The 21,876-nt window shown below is 36.6% G+C and overlaps 1 protein-coding gene across 1 annotated transcript in view; it reads right to left on the bottom strand.

Moving 5' to 3' along the window:
* LOC119793340 overlaps positions 1 to 21,876 on the bottom strand; it is a 269,987-nt gene that overhangs the window by 21,938 nt on the left and 226,173 nt on the right. Inside the window, exons 8-10 of the mRNA XM_038300477.1 lie at positions 13,218 to 13,474; positions 11,036 to 11,172; positions 5,321 to 5,442 (exon numbers count right to left, since the gene is read on the bottom strand). Of these exons, the coding sequence (XP_038156405.1) occupies positions 5,321 to 5,442; positions 11,036 to 11,172; positions 13,218 to 13,474 (516 nt within the window). The remainder of the gene's footprint in view (positions 1 to 5,320; positions 5,443 to 11,035; positions 11,173 to 13,217; positions 13,475 to 21,876) is intronic.

Genomic DNA, 21,876 nt, shown 5'->3' with positions numbered 1-21,876 from the left:
GCGCTCATGGTTGTGATTGGTCTGCTACTGTACCTTAAAGCTCCCCCCTCATACATGCGTGTTCACAGATCCCTCATCAGTTAAACCTGGTTTGAGTTAGAGAGTTGATAACCAGCTTTGTGGTACCGCTAATCAATGACAAATAACAATAAAGCCCTCAGCAAATCGATCCTGCTCCTTTTGTTTTTCAAGGATTGCAGTTGTTTTACCTACTTTAAAATGTAGAGTTTTGCTTTAAAAATAGTAATTCTTCAAACACTTAACATCTATGTACGTCGTATAGCTTTTTAAGGTTAGCCAAGCCTCTTTTTTATTAGAAAAGTATTTGTGAAGTTTTGTTTTTTCTTTTATTTTTTATGCCCTTTTTCCCTAAGTTGCTCTAGTGGAAGGTGAAATCAGTTTTTCATTCTGTTTGGGCATTTTTCCACGCAAACAGTGGTCTGAGGATATTTGAGCTTAGTGTGTGAAGAGAGAGGATCAAAAACAACAGACAAATTAGATGCATCAGCTGCCATTACAGTCACTCTAAGCATAATTGTAAAGGTAGGAATATTTTTTTAGATATTTTGTTCACAGTAATGTGCATGCATTTATTGCTTTTTCCCAACTTTGACTGATGTACTTTGGGAGGGAGTTAAAGATTTATTACGCTGAGAATCTCTGTAGTACTCTGATACCCAGCCAAGCATAATTGTGTTTCCTCTACACTTAGCTTTGTCTCTCCAAACCCCAAATGCTTACATACTTTATATGCTTCAATATACATGCATGTTCTACACCTCCATATGTAATAGAAAGATGTATGTTTCAACTGTGATTTCATATCTTCTTCTAAAGGAAAAACATTTCCAATTTTTTTTATGTAAGAATTAACTTTATTCTTATTTATTTATATTGCCTTTTCCAGACCATCAACTCAGTGGGACAAATGCCAGTGTTTTATTTTAAACTTTAATTGAAATAGGCTCTACATGATTTATAATAAAAAAACACTCTCTAAAGGAAAATTGACATTTTAAGCTCAAGATATATGTTTTAATCCCATAAATTAAGATAATAGAAAACATATAATTACATAATTACACTTATTTAACAATAAAGAGGTGGCTTGCTTTGAAAATGACAATGATGAGTTATCTGAATGAAACAACAGCTGTTCCCTCAGCAGGTTTATAATCAAGTTCAAGTTGTTATTGCTGGATGATAGACTTTAATGACTTAATAGTCACTCATGTGTTGTCCATTGTGTTTAATCAGCAGGCCCTTAAACAGTCTTTCACGCTTGGTAAAATAACTTAGCTCAAGCTAATTTTTTTTTGGGCATTTTAATAGATAAACAGGTTAGTATTCAGTTTAGACAACATGCAAATGCTCACTGACCTTTAAAGAGTACTTACTAACAATGATTTGTGACCCCATCTGATTTATAATTACAAGCATGGTTGTCTGGCTCAATACACTAGTCTCTATGAATGGCTTTTATCTAAAACATGTTTTCAGGCTTTAATGTTTCCACACTAATATTATTGCATGGAAAAGTACAATGTTATTCCATGTTCACCACCTTTTGCCTTAAATGCCCTACACTTTAGACTTGAAAATGAAAGTTAAAGTTCAATTAAATTAGAGCACATTAAAATTCACCCCCACCTCTAAAGATTCCTCAATCCCTGATCCAATGAACGGTTAACGCCATTAAATACAATAGCTTTTACATAAATGAGCACAAAAAACGAATCAGTTATGCTTTATCTGTCCCAAAACACAGAATCCACTGGTTACTGGTATTACGGTGGATCTACATTGTGAAATGTGTGGTTTGAAAACCAAAGTTGCATATGTCTCGCTAATCCTGCACTCTATTCTGTGTCTTGAAGTCTTGTAAAGTAAAATAAAAACAAAGCATATGGTACCAGCTTTTTGAAACTACTGTTCGAAATGGGCTGCTTGACTGTAAAGTACTCAACTACAGAACACTTTACCAGATAGAAAGACTTATTAATTGAAGATAGCAGGTTGTTGTCCTTCTTTCACTGCATAAAGAGGTATGATTTTCTGAGTAAAAGAAACATCTTTATTAAAATTTTGTCAAAATGTATTGGTGTTAATTTATAGTTTTGCACTTGTCTAATTATAAAAGACAAAATATAAACGTGTATTATTATTATGATTGTAATATTCAGCGTCTCATTTTATATTTCCATCATGTCGCACCCTCTAAAATCATTTTTGGTTATGATTGTGATATAAAAAAAGTATGATCATATTGTGGCAATCCCAGATATTACTTAAATCTGGCAAAGAGTGAAAGTTCTATCTTTATCTACCGAGCTGTCATACTGGCTTGCCTTCCTTCCTGCGCCACATTCCCTAACTGTAAATCTGTTTTTCTCTTTCTCCAAGTTTAGAATGATGATTTTCTATTGAGCACAGACTCCATCTTCAGCTACTGCCCCAAAGTCAATGATGAGCCTATAGAGCCTTGTATTTATGAACACCTACAGCTGGAGCAGTTCTGCCATTAAAGCATAAATTATACTCTCATCTTTTTGGAAAAAGAAATGCAATCTTTAGCACAGCTGGAAACCCTCAAAAGTAATTAAATTGAAAGCAGAGTGATGGAAAAGTAAATGAGCATAGATTTGGAAAATTGTCCCCAAGGTGGGAACTCATAGTTCAACCTGTGACATATGAAAATATGGTTTCAGTTGCCAACGGCAACATCGTGTCTGTCTATCTTAGACATCAGGCACTCCTAATCACAAGGCCAATGCTAGCCCTACATGAAGCATGGTGGTAGCAGCATCATGCCATGGAGATGTTTTTTAATCAGCAGGAATTGACTAGTGAGGATAGAAGGAAACATGCAACATCATACAAAGATAAAAACCTGCTTCAGAGGGCTCTTGACCTCAGACTGGGGTAGTAACCCAAAGCACCCAGTCAAGACCTCAAAAGAGGGGTCTCAGAACCAATCTGTGAAAGTTCCAGGGTCGACAACTCGGAGTAGAGACTTGGATTCAGTTTAACATTTCTGTAGAGAACTACAAACGGCTCTACAGTGATGTCCTCCATCAAATCTGATGGAACTTGAGATGTAGAGCAAAGATCAGGCACACTGTCTAGAGGTGATGTGCTTAGCGTGTGGCATCATATTCTAAAATGTTGCCAAATATGGATCAGCAGTTTTAACCAATGGCTGTGAATATTTGAATTCGTATTAAGGCATTTTTAATAATTGTCCAGCAATACAAACAAACTGACATAATGGAGTATTGTGTTGAGACGGCACGCCCAAAGTCGGTCCTCAAGGATTACTGTTTAATTTGCAGGTTTTAGAGGTTTCCCTGCTTCAGCAGAGCAGATTTCCATTGATGGCTGAATAACAGGCTTTTCCTGAATTGCAATCATAAGAATCTGCTTTGCTGAAGCAGAGAAACCTGTAAGACATTTGCCCTTGAGGACCGCCTGTTCATTCAACGTCGTTTAAAAGGGGAATACTCCCTGTATATAAATGCTTTATAATTGTAAAAATGAATCAAATAAACAACAGATTTTTCTATAACGACTCCTCCCAATTAAAATGGTGTGGTTTATTTATTTATTTATTTTTTTAAGCGAATACGTCCTTTAAATAGTATAATCACATATATAGATGTCCTTATTTCAGTTAATAAACATGACTCTTGGAAGGAAAGTGAAATCCACTGCAAAGGGTTTATTGATCAGTGGATCTGTCAACATATTCACCTTAGTTGTTAGTATCCTCTAAACCCTGAAGCATAATAAGATTATTGCAGGCTGCCATGGATAGGCTTTTCTGTCAGGATGGTATTAGAAGAAGCTTATTGCCCAGTTTTTCCCATCAAGATGTTGGGGAAACTGTGATCAGAAGGGCCTTAGCTTTGTGAAAGGAGAGAAAATCCTTCTTGTAGAGCTGCAGCAGGCAGTGTTGTGCAGTTTAGAGAGCTTTTGAGGAACAACTGTACCACAAAGTCTTGATTGTTGTCTTTTACTGTTAATGGTTGTACTGTAATTTGATCCACACAAAGAACCTGTCGATCTTGTTCACATTGGCCATTTAGTTATCTTGACCCCTACCTTCTGTAGAACAGCTTAGCTGGGCTCTGTGCTAGTGCACAATGTTGATGTCACTCAAGTGTTGCTTTCTTGATGCTTTCCTTAGCAATCTATAGACAGATCTCAAAACCTAAAGGCTTTGATTTATTTAATCATTCAACTGCCAGAACTGATTCACACAGAGATATTGTTTTTTTCATATAAAGTTCAATAAAGTGCAAAAATATAAAAAAGATCTTGGTCTGGATATTTAACAAATATATCAAAAGGGCATCATAAATAAAGTGGTTAAATACAGTCGGTATGTTAAAGACTACCTGCATGTTTGATTTCTTCATTTTTAACGTTTCTAAGAAAAATAAAATTATAAAAGCTTGGTAAAAGCTGAACACTTACATTTTCAAAATTATTTTCCTGTATAACCAACAAAAACAAACTTGTAAACCTAAATACAGATATAAAATTGTAAAAACTTTATTTCAGAAATGTTACTCTGAACAGACCAATAAGCATTAAATTATTTTTTTTATTATCTTTTAGGTGAATATGCAGTAAGTGGATGAAAATACAAAAAGCATTAATTAACACATAGGCAATAGATTGATGATGTTCATATATTCATCTACAGTGTAATGTTTGTCTTATTTATCATCTGTTGGACAAAATAAACAAATATGGGGATTTTTTCTCAGACCATGTTCGATTTAGTTTTTTTATATATTTTTTTTTTCATGTTGCCGTGTTTATTTGCAGTCTTCATAGGTTATGATCCATTAATTACCTCTTGAGACTTCAATAGCTATTCTAGGACTCACCCCTACACCCCTTAGGATCCTGAACAAGATCAAGGACACTTAAAACAAAAAGATGAAAGGATAAATTGAAGTTGTTTAGCATGCAGGAAGCTGGGACATCTAGTGTCACAAATCAAAGACTGAAAATCCTCACTGTCATAACAACATCACGCCTCCCTTCTTAATGTGTAGGAAAGGTTATGTGTGGCAAAAACTAAAGAAAAGAAGGAATATTTCTTCTAAAGCAGGACTTTGATCTCAAACCATGATATTTTTTTTGGCCAATCATTTTTTCTTTTTCTTTTTTTTTTGGGAGATACAGAATTTGAAAATGGATTAATGAGAAAAAAGGAACTTTTTGTATTTTTACAATAAACTGAAAGCAATGTGAACAACTTCAGATCAAACATTAAACAATTAAATTTAACAATAAAGCTCATACTGACCTGTCCAGCATTGGAAGAGTCACACAAAGCTGTTGTGTATTGTCTGTCCAACTCAGGTGCATTGTCATTGAGGTCTAATGTTTCCACAGCAACCAGAACTCTGGACACCTGGCTGGGATTGTCTGGAAAAGGCAAAATATAAATAACAGACATCAGAATATTGCTAATATTTCTTCCAACTCTACATGTTATCTGCAAATGAAATCAAATGTAGATAAAATTGTTCTAAACATTTTCTTTAGTCTATTCTTCATATAACTATTATCTTGTGATATTTTTGTTATTGTAAGACAAGGTAAGGTAAAAAAAAAAAGGCAAGTTTATTTGTATAGAACATTTCAGTAACAAGACAATTCAGAGTGCTGTACAAGAACAAAACATGAGAAATCAAACACACAGAAGTCTTTGCAGTGGCATAAAAGGTGCTGATAAACAGAAGTTCAATTATAAACTGAAGGTGATTATGTTTTAGTTAAAGGTTTAAATAGCATCATGAAAGGCAACTCTAAACATATTTAAATCAATGTTGGGTTTTAGTACTTTCAGATTTGTTCTAAATTAGAGGAGCTTTAGCAATAAAAGCTGCAGCTCCATGTTGCGTTCTCGTTCTGGGTATGAGGAATAGATTCTAAGGTCTGGACGGTATGTACACCAACAACTTTGTATTTTATTTCAATGTAAATGTTTACTTTACCCTGAAGTGGGCAGTGGGTCAGTAATGGAGTGGGGTGGCATTTCTTTAGAGGGCCGCACATCTCTCTATGTGCTCACCAGAGGTAGCATGATGGTCATTAGGTACCGAGGTGCTGTATGCTGGTGTGGTTGACCCTGGGTTCCTGCTAATGCAGGACAATGCAAGACCTACAGGTCCTTCTCAAAATATTAGCATATTGTGATAGGGTTCATTATTTTCCATAATGTAACGATAAAACTTAAACATTCATATATTTTAGATTCGTTGCACACTAACAGAAATATTTCAGGTCTTTTATTATCCTAATACGAATGATTTTGGCACACAGCTCATGAAAACCCAAACCCAGCCTAATATTTTGAGAAGTAATGTGGCTGTAGTGTGTGAGCAGGTCCTGCAAGATGAAGGCATTGAAGCTATAGACTGGCCCGCCTGTTCACCAGACCTGAATCTGATTGAGCACATCTGGGACATCCTGTCTCTATCTTCCAGCGACACTTTATCAGATGATATTGTCCCAAAATTTAGAAAATTTCTATAAAAAATAAAAAATCCTGTCTTAAAATCTATGTTTCTTTTTCTGTTATTTTATGCAGGTCAGTTAGTTATACGTCAGCCTGAACACCTAAATTTGGTCGATCATATATCAACGGTCATCTGTCAATCAAATTTTTGCGGTCATAGCATCTTGATTCAACTGTCGCAGCTTGCAAGGAGCTCTTTCAAGCTGGGCACCGTTTCAGTCACAACACCTGTCCCATCAACCAGGAATCCGAATCAGAAATACTTTAATAATCCCAGAGCGAAATTACTTTCATTACATTACTCCATCTGTAAAATAGTTACTATAGGACCAGTTTGATATGACACAATTTCATACAATATATATAATTAGGGGGTCCCCGCTCCATCTCGCCATCAGTTTGGGGGTCCTTGGCCTGGAAAATGTTGAAGATCCCTGCCATAGAATGTGCTGCTCACTGATTAAGGAACAAGTTCAACTCACATTTAGGCTGCTTATTTTAAAGTTTTGAGAATGACTAAATATGCTCAATAACTTCTCCACCTCCTCTTTAACTCTGGGAGAGCCAACAATAACTAATCTACCAGCATGTAGACAGATCAGGTCAGATCCTGAGGGAAGACCATGTTTACTTTTAAAAATGAATAATAGCATTTTTAAATCGATTAGGAAATGAACTAGAAGCCAGTGTAGTAATCCTACAACAGCAGTGATATATTCTTGTTTTTTGTTTTGTGTTAAAAGATGTAGAGTAAAGCTGCATTTTTAATAAGTCAAGGTTGATTAATTCAGGTATGGAAAGCACAGTTAGTCAGATATCAATAAACTACTTTTAATTACCTTCTATTTTCATCTTTATAAAAATGTTCTGTGAAGAAACAAAACAAACTGAAAACCTGAGAATACTTCTAGCATACTTCTAAAGCTGTGAGAAAAAGAATATTGATAAATTTTAGGGGAAAAGAAAATAAGTCCACACACCTTTGAGGGCTTCATACAGTAATGCATTGCAACCAATGCGTCTGGTTTTGGAGAATTTGAACACAAAACATAGAAACACATACGGGAGGGGGGGCAAAGACACACACCCACAGACAGAAAAACACCCACACACACCTTATTTGCAGGTTTGTGCTTCATTATTTCCAAGAATTTGTCCTCATAGGAACAATAAAACTTTTAGGTTTTAGTCCAACAGTCCTCAACAATTCTCAGTTCCCATTAGCCAGCCCTCATTTGGCTTAGCCAGACGCGGTGAATTTGGTCTCATTTAGCTCATATTGCATCTCTCAGGATCCCAGCTGGATGCATCCATAAGAGGCAGATTTCTATTTATCTAAGTCTTCAAATCACAGCTAAAGCTTCTCAGCGTGTTGATGGTCTGTGTATTTTCTACTTTTCATTTTTAAGAAAGAGAGACATCAGACAGAGAAAAATGGAGGGAGCAGTCAATGTGCATGCGTTTACACAGGGGAGCAGTTTAAATGGATTTGCCTTAGCTTTTCCACTCCACAATCACTTGGCTACACTCACACCCGGCCATAAAGTTCTCATGACAGTGTGTAAAATGCATAAAGTCTGAGTCTCCTCAGTATTCACCCATTTTACATTTCAAGTTGCAATAAAAGCATCCCAAACTCAGTGGTATTCATCATTTATCAGGGGGACCAATCCGACAAAACAGCCTATCAGGTTTTCTATAAACCGAGATGCTCACATTTACATACACTTCCCACATCAAATTCCCCAATGTGGAGAAGAAGCAACAACTCGTCACGGGTGACAGCAACTGGTCCCTATCACTGAGAAGCTGAAAATGAGCTCTTGCTGTAATGCCACTGGGTGAGCAGGCCTGCCTGTGGCCATGGCAGAGCTCCCACTGTGTTTGTGTCAACACAACCACCAACAGTCTGTTTATTAGATAGAGCTCATTATTCAAGACAGGAGCTCGCTGTGCAGCCGCCTCAGCCGCACCGGTGCTCTCCTGCCACAAGCATCCCTGAGTAGATTTTAAGCAAAGATTAACTTTGTCCAGGACATGACTTGGCAGGAAAACAACTTTCCTTCATTGCAAACTGTGGGTGGTATTATTTGACAATGCTCTTGCTTGTATGAAAAAAAAAAGGGATTGCATTGTCGTGGGCTTAATGAATTGCAACTAGCTAAAAATGCTACTGGAACTGAGCCAGGATTTACCACCAAGCTGGAGTTAATTCTAATAATACCATAGAACAAGGAAGAAAACAGATTGTTTGTCATTGTTAAATACCCCATACAGTACAATAACTCTCTGAGTCTGAGCTGGAACCTGGCATCAGCAATGATGATTGTCAGCACTATAGAAAAACTGAGTGACTAATAGGATGATTCATCTAACTGTTTCTGTGATCTGCCACAGTGCTGGCAGATGAGAAAAAGTTTGGATTTGATAAGGCATATAAACAATTTTTGGTTTAGAAGAAGAGCTGTCTTTAACGTCAGAATGAGGTACCATTATCTCACTTCATTGCTCCCATCTTTTCTGCTGAGAGTCATACTTTGTTCTATTTTTTTTTTTTTTTTGCCAGTTATTTCACAGAAATAATCTAAAAACCCAACAAGGTAAAATGAACTAAAACAAAAGTAGGGTTTATTTGCATTAGCAGCCAAACCTTTCTTTGGCGGATAAATGGTGATCTTGATTTGATGTATCTGTCAGACTAAATGCAAAACAGAATCTACACTATTTAGTCTATCTTTTTATAAGACAATAAGCTGCTAGTTTATGTTTTCCCTTCATATTCTATGTTTTCTTATTCTGAAAACATAATAAGTGTATTTTATTCAGATCAATTGTAAAACACCATATGTTAGAGACAATAAGTGATCAAACATCTCATTAAGACCAAATTGCAGGCCAGGCAGGTCAGGGTATTCAAAGATTTAAAAGCAGATTTAGGTTACAGAACAATAAGCAAAGCTTTTTTCCTTCTCAGCCAGCACTGCTCAGTCCATCATGTGAAAATAAAAAACTTACCAAGACTAAACTGACAGATCGGAAAAAGATGGTATTAATAAGGGAACTAGCCAAGGCTTTCTCCGCAGGAGCTGCAAAGATTTGAAGCTTGGGTGGGAGAATGCAGGAACTATTAATCCTCCCTCCCAAGCTATGAACAGGTCCCAGCTAACAATAAGACCAAAGTTTACCTTTCTGGCATGCATGGAACATTGCTTGTGTGGCAGAAAATGGCCACTGCACACAACCGTAAATAAAACATACCTACTCTAAGACAAAGTGGTATTACAGGGACACAATGTGAGCATGTACTTCTTAAGCAGACCCAAAGAAGATGGTCAGAGTTGATAAGAAAATGGATTGAACAAAAAAAATCTTTACTCTGGGGTGGTGATTAGTCTTCCTGCTCAACAAACTACAAGTACACATGGCTGAAGTTATATTTATGTACTTAAATCTTGTTGAGACTATAAAGTGAGTTATAACCTTAATGTCCACAGAGGAATGATGAGGAATCTGAAATGTGAAGAAATTGGTAAATATGTAACCTAAAAGATCCTACTAAACATTGACCTGGGGAAGGTGAATACAGTGCATACAATACTTTTTAGGTTCATATAAAAAAAGATGGAAAACAACAAATTATCTCCCTCATATCCCACAGATAGATTCCACATTGTTTCTATCTATAACAAAAAATGTACTTGAACGTGTGAATACTTTGGTGAATACTTTTGTAAAGCGCTACAACTTTCTTTTTCATTCAACCTTGCATTATTTTAGCTTTTGCATATACTGTAGACCTGAAACAGCATGCCTAATGATCTTGCACTTTTAGGCTTTAGGGAATTTGTTTATTGGCATAAGAAGCTACAACACAAATGATTTAATAGGGTTTACACTGACGGCCATTGGGTTGTTACGTAAAACAAATTATTCGTTTACATCTATTTACAAAATTATCTTTTAAGCATAGTTGTTGAAGATTTACAACTCAACCTCAACTTTAGTTATTTCCCGAAGCTGAAATGTAACCCGTAGATTGCTGGATTCCTTGCTACGACTTATGTAGACTCTGCAGGTGTTTATTGTTTTCCATTTTACAATCAGAATGTGCAAGCAAAGCAAGTTTTGTCCCAAATGTTGTTGCTCCAAGTCGTTGCGAGTTAAGTCGTATTCCTATAGGAAGGGATCTGTTGCCGCATCAAATACCCAACAAAGTATAGATCAACTGATTTTTTGGAATGCTGTAGCAAATCATTCTTGTGGCCAAACAGCATCCCTAAGCCGCTTAGTGAGCTGTATCACACAACACATACCGAGCTTTTCAGACATAGTACAAAATAGAGTTTACTTTGTTAAATCTCTTACTTATCAGTAGGTACAGGTGTCAGGGTGAAAAAACGCTGGTTTCATTGAAAGCTTCCCTAATAGAAGAAATAATCCAATGACAAAGCTCTAATAATGTCGTAACAAAGTGGTGCATAAAGAGGAATCTCTGACCTCGCTGAGTGGCGATGACAGTGATGTTGTGCCAGTGCTCCCGCTCCCGGTCCAGCTCCATGGCTGTAGTGATGAGGCCGGTTTCTGGGCTGATGCGAAACATGCCCTCCGGATCGGACTGTGGGTCGATGGAGAATCTGAAGCAAAGAGAGAGAGAGAAACATACTTTTTCTTTTGACAGAAAAAAGGTGAGGAAAATGAGGGACTGGAAAAAGTGCTGCAGCAAAGGAAGGAAGCAAGCAGAGATGGCAGCGGGGTGCTGAGTGAAAGAAGCAGACGGGGAAAGTGTGTGAAGGAGTGATAAGGGGGACGGCATTCAAATGGCCAAAGAATTAATATGAAGAGATTATCATATAAGATAGGAGCTCTTTTGAAGTGAAAAGGATTATCAAAATATCTCCGGCAATATACCAGCTATCATTCTTCCCCACATTCTCACTCCTGGTGCTTCTGCATTTAATTGGGACATGGCTTTTTGTAGTTGATTCACTTTTGCTACTTCCTTTAAATTTTTAAATCAGAATTTACCATGAATAGAAGTTAAAGTATAGAACCTTACTCACAATTGTAGAAGACGTTTGTGTTAAAAGCGCTCCAAGCTTCTGTGATTACCTGTTTTCTGGATGTATCGACTGAACTATGGGTCCAATTACCCTTAAGCACACTGCGTGTTTTTCTCCTCATCTAAAAGCAGTCCTGTCTGAGTGCTTCTGTTTTTACCCATGTCTCCAATTTGGACAGAATCTTTTACAGAGCTATTGACGTATTAAGTTTACATACTCTTCTTGTCTTTCTTCCCCATAGGACAATAACTCAGAATCCCTGACTCTCCTAACTTCTTGTTGGCTGCAGCAGATTGTTATATTATTTTTATTATACAAAGCACTTCTGCTTAAAAAATGACGTTTTCTAGAGCTGTTTTAAATGAAATGTCTTTTTGTATACACTTGTGTATACAAAATGAAAAATTAATCTGTCTAAAAATAAATCTGTCTAGATCTTCTCCTTAAAAGGAAATCGGTCTCCCCACAACCCCAGAGCTGGCTTCAAACTTTTTAACAATTGCCATAATGATCCACTGAATATATTTATATTACATTATATGTTTACTGTGGACTGTTTATAATTTTATCTGAATCTAACTATATGATATAACTGTATTTTAATGAAATGTATGTATTAGAAAGGTGCGGTACACCCTTGCCAGCCTATCGCAGGGCAACGCAGAAACACAACCATGCTAACTTTAAATCTTATCTAATTTGCTTTTTTATTGATTGATCATTTTTACTGTTATGAAGAGCTGCTACAAACTGGCATGGAAATAATCAAGCATTTTTTAACAAAAGATTGTGATATAAAGTACAGCAACTACTGTTCATTAGGAAAAAAATATTGTTGTTCTTTTTTGAACAGATAATTCATTTCTAACACTTTTTTATTTGTATTTAAAAAAGAAAGGTTATTTTAAATTTTTATTCTAATTTAGAAAAAAGTAATTTGATTATGACTCAGGGGAGACATATTGAAAGAATGTTGCCATAGTTCCACAACCAACACAAGGTTCACATATTTGTGGCAGCTCTGGCATCCCATACAAAAGGTTAAAACAACCACTGGTCTTGCTCACATAACTGCAAATATCTCCAGTCTTTGCTGTGAAGCATCAGCCTTGATGCTTGTTTTCTAGGTCTTAAATGCAACTCTGCATCCATTAACGTTATTCATTTAGATTAATTATGTTATGAGTATTAGTTTTGGTTAATTTAATCCTGATAATTCATTCAATCTGTGACAGACTGATTTGATTCCCAGTCAACTTGAGTTTAAATCTCTAGATTCTAGAACTCAGCAAGTTTATATTATTGTCTTGTCAAATGTTTTTTTAAAAAAAAAGCATTTTTCATATTTTAAAGCTAAAAAGAATTTGAAATACAATGAAATGTCCAATTGTAGCTTTTTTTATATTTGCTTTAGGTAAGAAATTCTCCCTGTATTTTATTTAAGAAAAAAACTGTTGCTGCATTTGATTTAAAAGGTTAAGCCAAACTAAACTTCCCCAGTCTTTAATTTGGGGACACAGTGACATGCAGGTCATTTCCATCAATTTTATCTGCTTTTGTTACTAAGCTGTCCCACCTGCTAAAATGACATGTTTTATATAACAAACCTTATATTTTACCTGATATTATTAGTGAGACCAGTATCTGGGTCTACAGCGCTGACACGGCCCACAGTGCAGGCTGGTGGGCAGTTCTCAGACACGTCCATATGGTATCTGGATCGGGAGAACCTTGGAGGCTCATCAGCGTCGAGGACTGCCACTCTGATTGAAGCTCTGTCTTTGAAGGGGCCTCGGCGTAGAAAGCGAGGGTCCACTATAGGGTTGAGAACCTCCACAGACAAGGAATAGGAACTCCGACTCTCATAGTCTACAGGCTGGGAAAAGCAGGAAACAAGTTTTTAACTACCGTATGTAGGAAAGATAAAAAATGTGCCAAAAGGAAAGGTTTTAACATTTGCATACTTTGAAATTTCACTTTTTTACAAGAAAAGAATGATGCAATGATGTTTTAAACATCAGATCCAACAGTCTGTGTTTGTTCTTTATTTGAACTAATTCTAACAGCAAATTATCTACGGATGGACTGCTAAATTACATATCAAAAGCAGCGAGATGGCACATAATGAATGATATCCGCACATCAGAGGGAGAGTGGTCACATTCAAAATTGACTCAAAACAATTTGGAAGGAAATAATATCACGGTCACCTTCCATGTTGTGACATTTGGATTTCTAAAGGGATTTCTTTGAAGGTTGTTGTGGGCGCATGGCTGTTCAGATGGTGGGTTTTGTGTGAAGTGAGAAAATAAATTTATGAGGCGGTGATGTTACAGCATCACCAATGAGATTCCTGACACTCACAAAGTTAAAAAGCTTCTTCAGAACTCAGGCACTAATGTGACTACATGTTTACGTGTTGTTTGGAGTTGATGTTTGGATATTTCTGACAAGCTGCTGAGACTACAGAACGTATAGCTGAAGAAAAACCCTGCAAAGAAGCAATATGCAATTGAGGTAGTTGAGAGATTAGCAGGGTAACATGCAGAAAATGCATAATGTCGTAAACAATCCTTTGTGGTGGCAGAAACTCTGGAATAGTTTGGTGTTTATGCAAAAGGTGAAGGATTTTTAAAACTGTTGAACTGAATCGGTAGGAACAGGTCTAGTTTTTCTTTTGTTTTTTGTTATTGCTTGTGTAGCTAGTTTTCAGACCCATTTACCATGATAGCGTGTAACCAATCACTTTCAGATGTCACCAGGTTCAGTAATTGATGCAACCCCTGTTTTATTCAATCTGATTTTAAATAGAGCTTTAAAAGAGCTTTGGAACATCTACAACTAAGGTGGATGGCTGTCAAAGGACAATCATTATACTCCAAAAATCTAATAAGTGGCAGCCAACATAAGAAAAAAAAGTATCAATCCAGTTTGGACTTTATCATAGGCCGTATAGAGAACAAATGAAAATTAACATATAATTACGATTATATGTTAACAACCTTTAATCCAAAATGTTATGTGTGGTGGAAAGCTTAAGCTCTACATCCAGCTGAATACAAAATCCACATAATGGTACATTTGAGTGACAGAATCATAATGTGGGGTTACCCTTCTTCTCCATGGATAGCTAAGTTGATTAAGTACAGAAGATCAGGGAGATGCAGGAAATAAAATAAAGTGGAGAGGCACCCCTAGAGATATGACAGCGGCATCATATTTTGGGTTCATACAAGAAGTCCCAACCTGAAGTTTCTAACATTTAATTTCCCCATCATTTATTGCATATACTGAGCCAATACAAATAAGCAGATCATACAAACAATATACAGTGGTTGCAGGATAAGGTGGAATACAGACTAACATTGGCTAGTTTAGCCCAGATTAGTTTAGCTAAGATTAGTGACAGCACATCTTACACCAAGTGTCTTAGTTACTTATTTGAATAAAGAAATAAAGAACAGTGCATAGAGCAACTATGGAAAAAGCACTCAGCTGCCATTAACATCACATAAAAAAGTTGAAAACGGACAAGAAATTTAAAGTTCCTTAACTTTAACTGATTGTTTAAAATATGTCAATGCCCTTTAACTGCCGAACGGTACTTTAGCTTGTTACAGAAGGCATGTAACAAGCTGATGTTTGAGAAGGAGTTGGAAGTTAACCTTCAAGCAAGCTAAACATACAACCTGAGGAATAACGGAAAACACTAATTAAAGAGCATCCAGGGTTGATGCCAATGTATTTCCTTACAGTCAAAAAGCTTTCTTAGAATAACGACACAGATATGATAACATGTTTGGGTGCAGTAGTGGGTTTCCTATATCCTCCACTTTTTTTGGCAGAGGTTCTGCATCCATAGAGCTCTGCGGCGAAAGCATGGCTCCACTACAACTAGCTGAACCATTTCATCCCACGAATACGTCATCAAGCATGTTATGAAAAAGATGAAAATAGTTTTTTAGTCAGATATGTAGTAGGTAATGTTTGGTTTATTGAAAATGTTATTAGCACCCAGAACAGTGGTGAGAAGTTTGGTATCAATTCTTTCCCTTCTTTATATGTCAACTGTCATGGTTGCTAAGTGACAGATTGTGAAAACAGGAGAAGGCTGGACCTTTTTGAATCCATAGCCAAACTCTTCTGGCCTCCTTATTTTTATGGTCTTTGAAGGACCCAATCCAGGTAGACTGGGTCCTTGGAGGATGCAGCCTCAGAAATCGAGCGCGCCCTTAGAAGCCTGAAAAAAACACAACATTCCAAAACTAGCTGGCACATTGTTCGAGTTCGGTTGTCATGGGAGAAAGGAAAAATACAAGAACTCAAACCAGATTAGGGCGGGGGTGTTTTTAACAGGTGGGGAAGATTTTCCTTGGAGCACTAAGGACAGATTGGAAAGGAGACCGAATCTCCTTTTGGACTTAAAAACCATGTACACTAAGTTTCATAGTGTAAAAAAAAGCTTTTGTTCGAAGGGAATAATTTTCATTTTTGTTAAGTTTTACTGAGTCAAACTGAGTTCTTGTCAACCTGAGTTCTAATCTTGTTTTTGTCTTTGCCTCTCGGCAGGAAGTCATCCTGCAAACTGGATTTTTCTGACTTTCTCTCCCTGGAAGGTTTAACTGAGCTTCAAACTGAGCTAAGGTTTTAAACTGGAGGTCTGAATCAACCTTTCCCTCAAGAGAATGTTTGAGCTTCACACTGAGCAAGGGATTCATCTCCACTACGACCCGTTCAAGTACTGCAGAAAATCTGAGAGGCAGTCAGCTTTCTCCATTCACCTACAAACAGCCGCATTCTAGGTAAACCCTGTTCCGCCCTCCACCAAATCAGACAAACACTGGAACAACAGCACACAGACTGGAGTTAAACAGTCAACAACTTCTCTGGAAACGTGAGTCAGCTACCAAATCCTCCTCTTCTAGTTCACGAATCACATTTCCCACTGAGCCTGAACTAACCACTCTGTCTTCCCCTCACTTTTCAGTTCTGGTTGAGCAGTGTTCAGAGTAAAACTTCTCTCTGCGTTATCTCTTCAATAAAACCTGTTAAATCTTTTCCCTGGTCTCCCTGTTTGGTCTTCTGCATTTGGGTCTGAACTTTAGTAAAATCATGACATTTTAAAGCTTACTCATTAGCCGTGTAACTCCGACCAAACTTAAATAATGTAGCAGTGTATTTTTGAGGCTTTAAAGCCTAAAGAGTTTCTTCTTTCTTTTAACCCATGCAACATTTCTTTTTTACATATATTATATTATATATATATTACATATATTTTACGTATATTTTTGACAATCGCAGCACCGTGGAACCTCCTATAGCCTTTATATGTTCTCTTTTTGAACTCTTAGCAGTGTCTGCTCCTGCAGAACTGACAAAAACTCCGTAAAACAAAAACTCTGTAAAAATAAACAAGATGCAAAATTGCTGGTTGAACCTGTTTAAGAACTTGTAAAAGACTAGAATTGAGGTGAACTTTTCCACAACCTGAGGGCGTCAGCTGCTCTGTACAAGTGTTATATCGGCAGCTTATTTACATAAACAATATATCTTCCAATGATGAAAGCAAAACTAAAAGTATTTTTTTTTTTCACAAAAAAACACTTCCATAGTTTAAGAGATGATCTGCATCTCCATGGAGACTCCACTATCACCATGGAAACTTGTACCTGGATATAGGGAACATTAAAAATTCCCTTGTATACTTGTATCTATGCAGGTCTAAGAGATTTCATTTGGGATAGAGGCTCGAGTAGGGAAGTTATGAAGCCTGTTATTTCTGAGGTTTGTGTGTGATTGTGTGCCACTCTCCTGCCAGCACAGTGCCTCTGAAGCGAAAAGATAGCCTCTGATCTGGTTCGTCGAGATGATTGTTAGCGAGGGGACAGGCACGCATGAGTAATCACACACATGTACTGTCTCCCACTGACATGCACCTGCTGCTGATTAAATTTCAGAAAAGCAACATGTTTGAGTCTGGTTCAGAATATCTGTTTGAGGTATGAGTGGGTGTGTGCGCTTGTCAGCCCACGTACAAGTGGTTCTTTTAAGCCTGTGTCTCCTCATATCATTTGTAAAAATGTGTCTTCAGAGTAAGCATGTATGTGAGGCGTCTTGGTTAGATTGGTTTAGAAAAATATACGTTGGACGGAAAATAAATGGAACCTCGGCTGTAATTTCTGCTGTCGGTAAAAGAAAAAAAAGAAAAGCCCCATGATCCCATCAGAAGAATCAGTATTGATATTTTCTCCTTCTGTTCTGTCTCTTTTCTATCTAAGTTGAAAAGAAATGTAAAGCGCTTTGCAGAAAATTAGCAGTTTTAAACAGAAATCAGAACTGATTAAAAATTAAGCAGAAAAAAAAGAGGGAGATGAAAGGCATTTGAAAGAAGGCAATTTGCAGAGCTTCTCCGAGGCCAAAATAACAAACAAACAAAAAGAGCTGCCATGGAAGACAGAGAGGCAGAGATCATGATGGAGTGCATGTGTGAAAGTAGGGTAGATGGAGGGAAAATGTGCTCTAACGGGGGCCACATTACTGGGAGAACGAGACAATCTGTCTGAGGAAGAGAGGTGTCACTTACACTGTGAGCGCACACTCATCAAACCCCCTCCCTCCATCCAGCTCCATCACTCCGCGGCCTCTCCGTCACCACCTTACACACTCCATCACCTATTCCCCGATCAACCCACTCTAATCTTTTCTTCTTTCCCTGTAGACTGTGTGCGTATGTGACAAACCACAGCATACAGATTTGCCTCCTCCATGAGCCCCAACAGGAATCAGTTATCGTGCAGGTGCTGCAACAGTTATTCCGTTGTGGGAATTTTTTGGGTTTATCCACTTCAGGCTCATACAGAGTTTACCAGCCACATGTCTGATTCAATTTCACAACAGTTATGCTCTACTGAAACGGTACATTCTCTTAAGTCTTTCACTAAATCTAAACATCACCCTATATCTCAACTGAATCCTTAAATAAAACTCTTAGAAAAATATTCGACACCTCTGTATATGGTTCCTAGAGTTTATTAGGCTTCACAAATGTATTCATACAGCTAGAATTTCTTTAACATATTAAAACCACAACCCATTAGGTCAGTTAAAAAAAAAGTGAAGTTCATTTTAAATCAAAAACACTTAATGAAATATACTGCGACTAACTGCCACCAGAAGCCTCCTCGTTATTAAAAAGATGCCGTTCAGCACTTCTGTTAAGGCCTTAGAGGTTTCTAAGAGAACACATGTGAACGAGGAGCTTCTTAAAAACCAAAAAACACACAAAACATATATGAGAGAATAAGCTAGAGAAATGTTTAAAGAAGGGTTTCTTTATAAACCATTTAGAACATGTTTTCCCCTTTAAATTATGTAATATTTTCTGTTCATCCGTCAGATAAAATCTCAATAACATTTTATTGAAGTTTGAGGCCCTGAAGGGACAAAACCTTGAAAATGTGGTGAATAAATGAATGAGCATGAAACCTTTTGAAAGGCACTATACTAAAAACCATGATAAGCTAGGATCTTTTCGAGATTCCAGGCTACAATAATTTCACAATCAAACAAACAAATACTTACACACCCAGACATCTTAGAACTTTAAATTGGCAGCAGGAAAGCAGACTTCATTAACCCTCAGATCTCCACCTTCACCCAAGGCTAAGGCAGAGATTTAGAGCAATATTAACTTCTTCATATTAATCTAACTCAGATGAGGTAGGGGTCGTGCAGAATGAGAAAATGGAGAGTAGGCATCTATTTACATAAGAATTATCTGCAAAAGGAAGCTTTAGAAAAAAATAACAAAAATATGTATTTCTAATCAGTGGTCCAATCTATCTATATATATATATATATATATATATATATATATATATATATATATATATATATATATATATATATATATATATATATATATATATATATATATATATATATATATATATATATATATATATATATATATATATATATATATATATATATATATATATATATATATATATATATATATATATATATATATATATATATATATATATATATATATATCTCAACATGCATACCAGTAGTTATATATCAGCTAATAATTCTTGAGAAAAAAACAGCAGGGACTGTTAACATTGGTAAACACAATGTTCTAACTATGTTTTTCTTCCCTGATTCAACCAGCAGGGGAGCAAGTAAGAGTGCTCCTCAATCTGCCACTGCGGAGCTAGTTAGGGAGTAAATGAGGAGAGGGAGCAGTAATGAGTCAGGAAAACAAAAACATTATTTCCTCATTATTATATACTTTTACTTGTTTTAAAGCAATAAAATAGCACCCACTAGCTTTAAATCCACTGCATCTTTTTCTTAAGTTATTTCTCTTTTTGTTGCACATTTGAAAACCTGTTGATTTATTTAACTGTTGGGCTCAGTGACAATTTTAACAATACAAACTAATATTTTTCAATATTTCATGCCTTTAGATAATTTAACAACATGTTTACTACAAAAGACTGTAAATTTTTGTAGCTGAAAAGTGATATTATTAAGATAAAATCAGTTAATAGTGCAAGTAAACAGTTAATCCTGCAGTTAGAGCTACTTTCTGTATGTATGGCAGCCATATTGGATTTTGGAGTCCTGTTTTTTGAGGAATGTTTAACATAGACCTTCGAAACCTAGAGTACAAGTGGAACATTATCTATGTACTTATTTCAATTTATCCAGCAGTCAATTCTTTACCATTAGATATAAGTTCACATAGAAATGGAAATGTCAGGAAAGCTGTTCAAAACTAAATTTTATTTTGTATACACTCTGTGTACAATAAAATGGCAATAAAAGTTGTCTTAGTCTAAGACATAGAGGGGGTTAGTGACTTTTCTGAGTGAATAAAAATAAAACAAGACATTAACCCTCTAGCTTAATCAAAAAATTTTGTAAAAACTTTAGTATTTTTAACTTCTTTTATTCCAGTTAGAGAAAATATTCAGTTGGAAGCTCAAACTCAATAACAGTGTATTTAGCATAACACTGGCTGTTTTCAGAACTTCAGTGCGCAGTGTGGTGTGATTCAGAATGTTATAATGATACATTGTGGGACCAAACGCCTCAGCAATTGGAGAGCGGCTTGACAACCGTTTGAAACCCGGAAGCCCAGCCACCTAAAAATTAACATAGATAAATGGATACATTTTTATGATGGAGACTGATGCCGCTTCTCAATATGTGCACTTGTACTGTTCTCATGTACTGTTCCAATTCAAAAGAAAAGCTGCCCGAGAATGGACAAAGTCCCCGGATGTTGTTCTCGCCTCTCTATATTCACCTAATATGCACCAGAGAAGACTTGTCCGTTCTTGAGATTGACAGCTGTCCCAGCATGCACTGTGGCAGCAGCAGCTTCCAATGGAGCGCTCACAGAGGTCAGGGTATTAAGTGAAAAGTTCTCTTTTCTGTTGCCATTGTGCAATAAAAGAAAGTTTTAAGATAATTTGAGGTGAGAACATTATAATTTTAAGTGTCACTATCTTGCACATTTACCAATTAAATGCATAATTTAAAAAAAAATTCAGAAGTTGAGAGAGAACGGCGGCAACCAGCGGACCTCTGAGGGTAACGGCAGCCACGGCTAACCTCAGCCCGTCTGCAGCAGCCTTCTCTCTGCTAAGCCATTTTTTGTTTTATTTGGCAAAATGTTCATTTGATTTGTGTTTATCTTACTGTGTTCATTATTATTCGCCAATAAATGAAAAAAGTAAGAATTTATTATTATCTAGAGACTATTAATAACAGGAGGTGAATTGCAGCTCCAGACTAGCCGAGCATGTGGTGACGTCAGGATTACGCTTCTGTTCCAATTGACCCAGATTTATGCTGCATGCTCCTGTTCTCCCAGAGTCCAGATTTTCCTATGTTCTTCTCAAGAACATACTTGGCGAGGACACAAGTCCGTACTCGCGTTCCTGTGAATTGAGAAATGGCCTGAGTATGCTGGTTATCAATAGCTGTCTCATTTTGTTCTGTATGGTTTGGATGGACAACTATTGGCAAATATTAGTAAACATAAAGCTTGGCTGTAATTTGAAAGTAATATGCTGAAGCAGTGGAGACACTGAATGAAAATATCTGCCAAATTCATGAGTAGGTGCAGATTAACGCTCCTTAACATCCACCACAAAATCCTCATTTGGCGTAGTTACCTGTAATGATCTTGGTTCTGTTATTTTTCTTTAAGTTTTCTGTTTCAAGTTTAGCCAGGTTTTTCATTGTTTTCTAGCTTTT

The sequence above is a fragment of the Cyprinodon tularosa genome, unplaced genomic scaffold (assembly GCF_016077235.1).
Source record: "Cyprinodon tularosa strain WSP-4 unplaced genomic scaffold, ASM1607723v1 ctg45, whole genome shotgun sequence".
NCBI classification, from domain to species: domain Eukaryota; kingdom Metazoa; phylum Chordata; class Actinopteri; order Cyprinodontiformes; family Cyprinodontidae; genus Cyprinodon; species Cyprinodon tularosa.
The sequence above is the reverse complement of the archived record's forward strand: the minus strand, read 5'-3'. Positions and strand labels throughout refer to the sequence as shown.